The 12,006-nt window shown below is 35.7% G+C and overlaps 1 protein-coding gene across 1 annotated transcript; it reads right to left on the minus strand.

Moving 5' to 3' along the window:
* Positions 1-9,587: 9,587 nt before the first annotated feature.
* Positions 9,588-11,040, minus strand: LOC112791507 (uncharacterized). Its single transcript, XM_025834369.3, has one exon. It carries the CDS (start codon positions 10,760-10,762, stop codon positions 9,917-9,919), a length of 846 nt encoding a protein of 281 aa, XP_025690154.1. The 5' UTR covers positions 10,763-11,040; the 3' UTR covers positions 9,588-9,916.
* Between the last annotated feature and the right edge of the window lie 966 nt (positions 11,041-12,006).

A 12,006-nucleotide genomic window follows, 5' to 3' on the forward strand; every position in this document is an offset into this window, starting at 1 on the left:
TACACTGGGCAAACCGAAAGGTAGAAACACATTGAAACCCTAAACCCTGAACTCTACACCCGAAACCCTAAACCCTAAACACTAAAACCAGAACCCTGAATATTGAACCATGAACCCATAAACCCTGACTCACTAAAACCCTAAAACTATAACCTAAACCCTAAACCCTAAACCATGAACCCTAACCCTGAACTCTGAACTCTAAACCTTAAATCCTAATCCCTAAACCCTAAACCCTAAACCCTGAACCCTACCGTAAACCCTAAACCCCCAAAACCCTGAACCCTAAACCATAGACCCCTAAACCCTAAACCCTAAATCCTAAACCCTAAACCCTCAACCATGAACACGGTGAACCAAAATTAATACACGGGGCAAACCGAAAGTTTGAAACACACTGAACCCCTGAACACTGAACCCTGAACCCATAAACCCTAAATCCCTAAAACCCTAAAACCATAACCCTAAACCCTAAAACCCTGAACCCTGAACCCTAACCTTGAACCCTAAACTCTAAACCCTGAACTCTGAACTCTGAACCCTGAACCAAAAAAAAAAACAAGTTCTAATTATTCAACTTAGAAATTAATACACTAGACGAATCAAAAAATTGCATATATCAATATAGAATTTCACAAAAAAAAGTGACTATTCATTAAAGACTATCAACATTCAGAAATTAATCCTGCTATAACCATGGTGAACTGAAATTTGCTCATAGGAGAACAAAAGTTTACATTAATAAAAACTAAAACTTGTACAATCCTCTCTTGGATAATTCATATCTAGTGTATTGTAAAGAGTGGAGCTTGACTGAATCGATGATTTGAAGTCTAAAAGGTTCAACTACAAAAGACATAATTCTATATTAGCAAAATGAACAATTGAATTTTTAACTAATCAAAAGCAAGTCAATTTTACCTCGCTTGGAGCTGTCTTTTTTGTTTTCTTCATGGCATTTGAGATCTTTTTCTCCAGGTTTGATCCAAGTCTGTTCTTGGGCCGACCTCTTGTTTTGACACGTGGTGGGCTCTGAAGGTCATTCACATTGCTTAATGTCGCTTCTTCGTGAGTTAACAAACTTTTTCCTTTGCTTCTCCCTTGATATTCTTCCATCTCCGCCATGACCTTGTCAATTGCTCGGTGCAAAATTCTGGTCAACTTTTCAGACTCAGATGTAATTTCACATATATTGTGTGACTGAAACACCAATTCGTCAAATCTCTTAGTTCTTGGCTCCAGTAGAGGTTCATCTTGGCTGCTCTTAATGTGTGTATGCCTCCTCTTTATGTTCTTGCTCCAACGTTCCAATATGTATTTCGGTTCCACGTTATCCACTCGCTCAAAGCTTGGGACACTTAGGTAATGGCGGCACAATATACCCCTAGACTCAAACAGCAAGCAATGGCACTTTACATCTCGTGATATTGTGTCGTAGGTGACGAAAAACTTATTGAATGTGGAGTTGGAAACCTGCTCTATTACTTCATATGTTGTGAAACCTAAGGTGGAATGCATTGATCTTGTGATACAGTTCACTTTACCTCTGAATTGAGCTTGAACTTCTCATGGGTATATACATGCTGAAAATGTGCCTCTATTGCTGATTTTGTTGCACATTGTATCACGGTGTGAAAATTTGCAGCATCGAATTCTCTCTCTCTGCTTGCTCTCTTCTTGCTAGGAAATTGTCGTATTGCTTCACGAATTGTCTCAATGAGCTATTCCGTGTGATGAACTTGTTAAAAAATAAATGCATACTCTCGCTCCTTTGCGTGCTTCTCATCCCGGCCCAAAAGTGGTGATCCAAGTAAATTGGAATTCATATATGGCGATCCTCGTACAACTTTGCAAACCAAACCGAAACTATAAGGTCTAGTGAACCGAAAATAGTCTATGCTTTGGGTAAAAAAGATATGTGCATAAAAATTATTCGAATTGAAATCTCAATTACCTGAAAGCCACTTGTTGCCTCCGAGGCCATACTTTGTAAGGAAATCGTTCTAGTTTCTGTCAAATGCGTCTTTTGTGTACGAGTTCCAAACAACATGGCTCATCTCTTGTTCAATATCGATGTGCCCCTTGTAGCCATTTAATTTGCTTAGAAACTTCTTCATAATGTGCCAGATGCACCAGCGGTGAATTGTTGTTGGCATGCACAGCTCAATTGCCCTTTGAATCGATGCGCATTGATCGGTAAGAATACCTTTTGGTGCCTTCCCTCCCATGCAACGTAACCAATACTCAAATAGCTATTTGAATGATTGGATGTCCTCATTTTTCATCAGCGCACATCCAAGAAGTGTCGACTGGCCGTGGTAATTCACGCCAACAAAAGAAGCTAAAACCAAATTGTACCTGCATAAATAACAACCACAAGGTGGTGAACTGAAATATATACACTCACTGAACATCCAAAATATGTTTGAAAGAACCGAATACCTGTTTGTGTTTTAGGTGTCAAATAAAACCACGTCTCCAAAATAATCAAATGCAGCCCTACTTCTTGCATCAGCCCAGAATGCATTTTTAATGCATTGATCGCCTTCAAGGTTGAGCTCAAAGAAGAAATTTTAGTTCTTCTCTTTCATTCTAACTAGGTACTTCCCAAATTCTTTGGCATTGTCTTCTTCGAAAATATTCCGTACTTTCCTTGTGATGTAATTCCTTACATCTTTTTCTATAAAACCTAGTTTGCGATGACTGCCAGCTGCTGCCACAAATGATTGGTAAGTTTTGCTCGGTTTGATTCCGGCTTTCTCGTGGGTTTCGATGGTTTGACGCACGAACATGCTAAGCTCCCTGTGTTGTTTGAGCATCTCAGCCTGGTCTAGACACAAGGATGTGAGTGATTCAAAACAACTTTGGAAATTGTCCAAAGACCAACATCTTTCATTATGTGTACGTAAATTATGGCCGGACAATTTAACCCAGCTAAAGGGTTTGTCTTCAAAGTTAGAGATATCTTTTATTTCCACCTCCCCTCTCTAGAGCATACAATTAGTTGATTCTTAATCTTGTCTCCGTCCCGAGTCGTGTTCCTTATTTTGGTAGAAAAATCGACAAGTTTGGAATAATATTTGTAGAACTTTCTAGCTTCTTCTAATGTCTTGAAAATCATTCCCACCTTTAGGACAAATTTTTCATCCACAATACAGCCGGTCTCCATGGTGAACCGAAATCTTAATTATGGTGAACCGAAATCTTAATTACGGTGAAACAATTATATAGTGCTTAGGGAACAAAACAGAATATATTCGTCTAAATTTTTTTAGACTCCTTTCTGCTTAACGAATCGAACACATGCACATGGTGAATCAACTCTTTAGTACTTATCGAACCGAAAAGTTACTCACAATTACTCACAGTTACATATTATCAATTCAATTCAGATATAGATCACCTCAATCCATTCAATTCACTTCAAATAAAATTAGCAATTTCATTTCATTGAATTAGATTCAAAATTCAATAATCTAAACCTCATCAAATTGATACGTTTTGGAATAATTATCCAAATCGCACTTATTCAACTGATTTGAAGTTGATTCATTCATTGTTTCAATTCAGAAGTGCAGATCGAAGAAGAAAACGAAGAAGAAGATGAACGACAAAGTTAATTACGTTAAAGTCAATCCAAATCCATAATGCAGAGAAGAAAAACGCGAATAAAAGAGAGCAACGGAAGAAGAAGAAGAAGAAGAAGAAGGAGGAGGAGGTTAATGATGAGCGGATAATTTATACGCTTTTTGGCATTGTTTTTAGATAGTTTTTAGTGAGTTTGAACTACTTTTAGGGATGTTTTCATTAGTTTTTATGTTAAATTCACATTTCTGGACTTTACTATGAGTTTGTGTGTTTTTCTGTGATTTCAGGTAAATTCTGGCTGAAATTGAGGGACTTGAGCAAAACTCTGAAGAAGGCTGACAAAAGGACTGCTGATGCTGTTGGAATCTGACCTCCCTGCACTCGAAATGGATTTTCTGGAGCTACAGAACTCCAATTGGCGCGCTCTCAACGGCGTTGGAAAGTAGACATCCAGGGCTTTCCAGCAATATATAATAGTCCATACTTTATTCGAAGATTGACGACATAACTTGGCGTTGAACGCCAAGTTCATGCTGCTGTCTGGAGTTAAACGCCAGAAAAACGTCATGATCCGGAGTTGAACGCCCAAAACACGTCATAACTCGGAGTTCAACTCCAAGAGGAGCCTCAGCTCGTGGATTGATCAAGCTCAGCCCAAACATACACCAAGTGGGCCCCGGAAGTGAATTTATGCATCAATTACTTACTCATGTAAACCCTAGGAGCTAGTTTATTATAAATAGAACATTTAACTATTGTATGAGATATCTTTTGATCACTTTAGATCTTAGGATCAGATCTTTGAACGCATAGTTCTTAGACCATGGGGGCTGGCCATTCGGCCATGCCTGAACCTTTTACTTGTGTATTCTCAACGGTGGAGTTTCTGCACACCATAGATTAAGGGTGTGGAACTCTGCTGTACCTCAAGTATTAATGCAATTCTATTCTCTTTTATTCAAATCTCTCTTATTCTTATTCCAAGATATTCATTCGTACCCAAGAACATGATGAATGTGATGATAAGTAACCCTCATTATCATTCTCACTTATGAACGCACGTGATTGACAACCACTTCCGTTCTACATGCAACCGAGCTTGAATGTGTATCTCTTAGATTCCCCAACAGAATCTTCGTGGTATAAGCTAGATAGATGGCGGCATTTATGAGGATCCGGAAAGTCTCACCTTGTCTGTGGTATTCCGAGTAGGATCCTGGAAATCCGGAAAGTCTAACCTTGTCTGTGGTATTCCGAGTAGGATTCCGGTAATGAATGACTGTGACGTACTTCAAACTTGCAAGTGCTGGGCGTTAGTGACAGACGCAAAAGAATCAAGGGATTCTATTTCAGTAGGCGCGGGAACCAACCAGTGATTAGCCGTGCTGTGACAGAGCGCGTGAGCGTAGTTTTCACTGCGAGGATGGGATGTAGCCATCAACCATGGGTGATGCCTCCAGACGATTAGCCATGCGAGTGACAGCCGCAGAGGATCATTTTCCCGAGAGTATTGAAAGTAGCCACCGCTGATGGTGAACCCCTATACACAGCTTGCCATGAAAAGGAGTAAGAAGGATTGAGTTGAAGCAGTAGGAAAGTAGGCGTCCTTGAGCCATACAGTACCTCCATTCGCTTATCTGAAATTCCTACTATTGATTTACATAAGTATTTCTATCCTTTTTATTTTATAATTTATTTTCTTATTTCTATTTTCGAAACCATAAACCAATTTTAATCTGCCTAACTGAGATTTACAAGGTGACCATAGCTTGCTTCATACCAACAATCTCTGTGGGATCGACCCTTACTCACGTAAGGTTTATTACTTGGACGACCCAGTACACTTGCTGGTTAGTTGAACGGAGTTGTGTCCACTCGTGCCAATTTCAAATTCCATAATTTTACAATAAGTACAACTCAAAGAATAGTGATCAGTTAACGTTGTATGAAAAGGTTTACGTTGAGAAAAGTTTAACAGACAAAATAAGAATTAGGTTATATACGTTATATGAGACGCGTGTACACAAATAAGTGTGTGGGGTGTAATGGGACATAGAGTAAAAGAAACTTAGACAATATTCATGTAATTTTTACATGAATGTAGAGCTTTTCCATTAATATTATCGTTGATTACTTAATGCAGCTATCTAAGTGTATTTTTTGTAATTAAATACAGGAATCTTTCTAGAGATCGTAACTTAGATGCTTAGATTTGATATTGTAGCCAGCCGTAGCGCATACGGCTTCAGAGCACTGAGTTATATCCACATGTACTTGCTGGTTTATGATTCATGCAACACGAGATTTCCATCAACGGTTAGTTATGATTCATCAAGGGTTGCTACATTAAATTAATCTAATTATGATGACAATGAAGGCTCGTAACGACGTCCTAACATTATTATGGGGATAAAATAGTGGGTTTTTTTTCTCTCTTTCTTTCTTTCTCTTTTTAATAGACGAGATGATTGAGTAGAAGCAATGCTAAGCGGATTAAATTTGGATATGGTTTGCTTAAGCTTCAATGTAATTAAACATGGCATTTAATGGGCAATGTTTATCTCCTTCTTCAACTAATAAGTATAATCATATATGATTGACGATTCTGAGTTTTCTTAAAGTGATTTCTTCCTATTTCTCTTCGGATTATTACAATAATAAATGTATGATAAATTAGTTTCGTAGCACAATTGTCAACGATCGATGTGGTAAATTTTTGTGGGATTTGGTAAAGACTGCTTTGAATGGGGATTCGACTATGAAAAATTTTTTCATGGAGATGGGGATGGGAATGGGGAACAAAATTCACCCGAAGCAGGCGCGGGGATCTGAGCGGGGATTTTCGCCGCATTCCCGTTAATCTCCGAATCGTCACACGTTACCGTGCCATGATAACTCTCATCCAACTTCTCTGCAGCCACCCTCTCGCCGTTCTCCCTTTTGACCGCATCGTCACACCTTACCGTGCCATGATCCTCACTGCGTCGTGCTCTCTATTTGTGGCGTTCCTTTCCGTAACTTTACCGTCATGTCCATTCTCTTCTCTGTTGCCGTGTCTCCCACCTTGTTCACTTCTCTATGCTCGCCATTGCATTCATCCACTGCGTCATTTCGAAAGAAGTCACCATCTTATCGTTTAGATTTTTTTTGTATAAAATCTTGTTATTTTTGTATAGAATGGATACTTACATCTCTATTCATATAGAAATTAATAATTAGTTAAAATTATCAGATAGATGGGGAATGGAGTCCCCGCAAGAAATGGGGCCTTATGAGGAATGGGGATGGGGAGCAATATTCCCCCACGATAGAGAACGGGGACGGAGACGGGGAGTAAATCTGGGGGTAGAGATGAAGAGCAGAGAATCATCTCCCGCCCCCGTCCTGCCCCATTGACATCCCTACACCACAGAAATTTTTAGGGTATTATATGTTGGAATATAAATACATATTAAAAATAAATTAAATTATATATATATTTATATATAGATATATTAGTAACTAATTTTAGTAACTGATTTTAATACATACATGACATTTTTTTAACACTAACCCTCCTCTAATGCTGTAATCTAAAATGAGTCTCAACATGTTGGGAGGTTGATAAACTTTTTGTATTGATTTTTGTTTTTTGGTAGTATGTATGGATCTTTTATCTTACTAGTTGTCAAATCAAGCCCACCTATTAAAAGCTTATATGAATTTGGGTAATAGTAATACTATAACGGATAAACTGAGTGTGAGTAGTCTTTAATGGGCTTACTGAATGACGAAAAGAACTGCATTCCATAGATCTGGGCCTTGAATTTTCGCTGATCAGTGGGCTATGCTTTCAACTCAATGAGATCGGATGCATAAATCACAACCAACGTGGAAAAAAAAAAGTGATATGTACATCACATCACCTTCGTGTAAAAACTTTTTATACTAAAAATAATTAATAAAAAATTATTAAAAAAATTAGATTGATATAGTGATTAGCTTACTAATCTACTCAGGGTTCGAATCCTGCCTTATGCATGCAACAATTCATTGGCCAAGGACAAATTCTTAAATAAAACTACTAGTGGGAGATACGGTGAAAATAAAAAATTAAAAAAATATATTTAATATCATAAAAAAATTCAAAAAGATTAACGCAAAATGCTATGGGTGTTTGTGTTTATGTTTTTTGAAATAAAAAATGAAAAGCGTCCTTATAATTAGAAATTATTCCATTTAATTTTGCAAATTATTTCAGTATAACTACTTCTATTTTAAAAAAAGTTTTATGCATAAATTAAATTATGTCTTTATTGTATATATAGCAACATAATTCAGTTATTATTTATTCTAAAAACCTCATAAATATAAATATTTAATTAGTTTTTTTTGTGACTAAATATTTAATTAGTTTAATGTATAATAATTATACTCTTGTTTTATTAAAAGCAACACGAGAAGAGAAACAAAAGAACAGGTTAAGATGGTGGCAAATTTTGCGTCTCCATAAAAAGCTTTTGATTTATTTTATTGAAGGTGAATGCTATAGTGCCTATTTACTAAAAATAGTTAAAAGTTATTATTTTATTTAAAAGATATAAAAATAAATAATTTTTAAAAAATTAAAATTTACTACAAAAAATAAGTTAGGTAACATTTAAGCAAAAATTTATAGGCACCATAAAACCGACCTTTATTGAAATTGGTATCCAACCATACCATCAGTAATATAAATAATTAAGAAATGTATGGACGCCCTAATGCATGCGTTATCCAATTCATCTCAAACCTGACATTTTCTAAGTTGCAAGACTAATTGTCTTTTGGGATTAAAATTGAAAGACTAGATTTCTTTTTGGTGACTAATTGAAAGACTAGATTGAGTATTGTATTTGATAATCATATAATAAAATTAAAATTTTAATTTTAAAATACAAAATTTTAATTGCTTAAGTATTTTTAAAAAATAAAAATATAAGAGATTAAAATTTTTAAATTAAAATTTTTATAATATTTTTTTAAATATATTTTTTAATATTTTAAATTTTAAATTTATCCTTAAATTTCTATATTTATCTTAACTTAAATATAATATTGAGAAATAACTCAATTCAATATATTTTATACCAAACATAATATATAAACTTAATTTAGTATTTGTCTTTCACTTTATGTCTCAAATCTTTATGTGCGAGTCTCAATTTTTTTTTGTTCAAACGCAGCCTAACTGCTCTATCTCACCATTTCCGTGAGAAGCGTCAACCCTTACCCTCCTCTGTTGAATTAATATATCAATCTACAAAGTCAAGTACCTAACAAGTAGTAAGTACCGATAAATTGACTTAGTCTTTGAATATTTGATAGTACTACTAGTAGACATATAAGTAAGACATTTTACATGCAATGCAAGCCTTTTTTAAATTTTAAAAATCATGGTGACAAAGAGCATAGATAAAGTGCGACAAAATCGGGTGGTGCGTTTTGTAGAACCGTCAATCACGGAGGGAAAAAAACTTTATTTGTCTGCTTTAACAATTTAGGTACTTTAGCTGTTTACCAATTAGCATGCGGGTCCAACCAATTATTGAATACACACTTAATGTCGTTTGAGTTTATCTTTTGATAATGAATAAAATTGATGAAGTTGAAATAATAGATCATGCTACTGATTTCTGCACTGCCTAATTGACAAATGACAACCAGAGAGAGTGGGAAAAGGTATTCATTACATTATTTTTGTATCCCTGAGAAGCAAACATGAGTACATGAACAGAATGATAACAGTCTAACTATGAATTTTGGATGGAAATAAACTTGGTGAGAAAAATGGCACCACAGAAGGAATGGTATTCTCAGTAGTATAGCAGCGAATAAAGGCTAATTTAGCAGTCCTAACATAATCACTAATCACTATCTTTCTTACTTGCCATAGTTGAAACTGTAAGTGTGATACAGAAGGGAAGGTATCACTGTCAAAGTCATGCACCACTATCTTTGGGCTGGTTTTGAAAACAAAGTTAAAAGTAAAAAATTAAAACATTCAATAATATAAAAGTGTTACATAAACATTTGATGATATATTATCACGTTGACAACTAAATAAACGGGAGACAAATATGACATTATACATGGACAGTATTTCTAAATCTTGGGCAAGATTTAATAGGATTATCATTAAGTAAAAACATTTAATTAACACCCCATAAATAAACCTACCCTTTTAATTCTTTTTTGTGAATCTTGATCTAAGGTACAGATAAAAAACAACATTGAACACCCCATACTATGAATACTCCAAAGCAAGCAATAATGCAAAGTGAACTCTGAAGTTCACTTGGCTAGCTCATCATGGCTCGAAGACCTCTTGGTCATCCTCAAAAACCTCTTGGTTCTGGTAACCTTCCATAGATTTCTTGTTGTCGTAGTTGTTGTTGCCAAAGTAGCCCCTATTATTGTACCAGTTCTCAGAGCTCACTCCTGCTCTTGCTGTTGGGTTGTACTTCTCTGAGTTAACATCATAAAAGTATTTACCACCCTCCATAAACCTGGTGTCACTCAACCCTTGCCTCTCACCATTGTTGTAGAAGTACCTGTTGTTGGCACCATTATTGTTGTTGAAAGAGTATCTGTCATTATTGTTGTTGTAGTAATACTTCTGGTTGCTGTTCTGGTTTTCCATGGGAGAGTTGTATCCTCCTTCTGTGTACTTTGTGCCGCTGAATCCATTATCCTTGGTGTTGTCGAAGAAATAGTTGTTGTTATTATTGTTGCTGCTGCTGCTATAAGAATTCCCCGCAAGCCTTGCATCACTCAATTCATTTTGGTTGGTGCTAAAGGAATCTTTGTTAAAGCTATAGAAATTGTTGTTGTTGTTGGTAAACTTGCTAGTTTCCTCAGACTCAGTTTTATATGGCTGGTAAGTAGTAGTGGTGGAGGTGGAGGAGGAGGAGGAGGGAGGGTTGAGGCCAGATTCATGGCCATATAAGCCATAGCTGTTATCTGTCTCAGGGATGAACACAGCTTGCTTTTCCTCTGCTGGTCCTTCATTGTTGGGAACAACCTGTGTGTCTTTGACATTGTTGTTGAAGTGGGGGACTTTGCTGAAGAACTGGCTCTCTCTTGCATCAGTTTGCAGAGAAAACAGAAGGGTTGTCAAGAAAAGGAGAGAAATGAGGTTTGAGGATGGAGCCATACCTAAGTCACAGTCAAAGACAGGAAGGATGCTTGAGACTCTCTGTTACCCTATCATACCTTTGGTTTTTCCAACTTTATATAGAGCTACTTCAACTTTATTATGTATATATAACTTTTTAATATTTTTACTTTATAACAATATATGAATATGATTAAATATATGTAAAAAAAAAAACAGTTTATTAGCAGTGGCATATCGCATACATATATGACACTTGGACACGATGGATAATTTAATAGTGCAAAAGCCTGGTCATTTATCCTATCTTTCTCTTTCTCTTTAGACCATATACTAATAAAGCCAAACATTTAATAAACTAACATCCTAATAGATATAACGTTTCTTCTAAGCAAGCACTAGTGATTTCAGTAGCATCATAAACTGAAACAGCCACAGAATGAATGATGAATGTAAGTAGCAAAAGTGAGGGGAAGTTTGGGTGGGTGATGTGCATTATTATTCCCAATTACTGATTTTAGAGTTAGGAAAAGTATAGTTAGATAATGAAAATATTAAACAATGTTAACAATGAATATATCATATTTTCATTTCACTAGGTGTGCGGAAGGTTATTCTAATATTAAGATTTATGTGAGTAATTTAGAAGTATAGTGTGTTTTGATTTGATTGATGGTTGTTCATGTTGTTCAAAAAAAAGTATTGGTTACCTAACATAACTCAGTTAGTTATCCGAACACTGTCACAATTGTTTATTTAGTGCAAATTGCACCATAAATTAGGGCTCTATGAAACACAAATAAATAAAGAAATGACAAAGTTAACTTTTACAATTAAAAATTTTTTTGGACAGAAAAAATATCATTAACACCCATAAATGGCGTCAAAGAAAATCCCGAGGAAGATTACAGTTAAGTGAGACTTAATTAAGAAGATTACCACCTTATAAGATAATAATTAATGTTTGTCAAAAATTAAAAGTGGAGGGTAAGTAGTGTATAGATATGAAATGAGAGCGTTCGAGAGAGAGTAATGATGCGTGTGGATTGTGGGAGTGGGTGGGACATAAGAAAATAATAGCATTTGGTGGCACTAACCATGTCCATGTGAGAATGGTCTATGCTTTTGTGTACACTATGGAGTGCACCTAATCCTTTTACTTCTTTGAGCAGTGATGACTTACTCTATGATCCGATATCCTCATCAACAACGCGCTTATTTAGTAGTGCCCATTTCTGAAAGTTAGTGGCACCAAGGTCGGTATTCAATTGAATTTCATTCAT

The sequence above is a fragment of the Arachis hypogaea genome, chromosome 3 (assembly GCF_003086295.3).
Source record: "Arachis hypogaea cultivar Tifrunner chromosome 3, arahy.Tifrunner.gnm2.J5K5, whole genome shotgun sequence".
Classification (NCBI taxonomy): domain Eukaryota; kingdom Viridiplantae; phylum Streptophyta; class Magnoliopsida; order Fabales; family Fabaceae; genus Arachis; species Arachis hypogaea.

Bases quoted from the DNA above. Each gene is read 5' to 3' on its own strand.
- LOC112791507 (XM_025834369.3), bottom strand. From the start codon at position 10,762: ATGGCTCCATCCTCAAACCTCATTTCTCTCCTTTTCTTGACAACCCTT.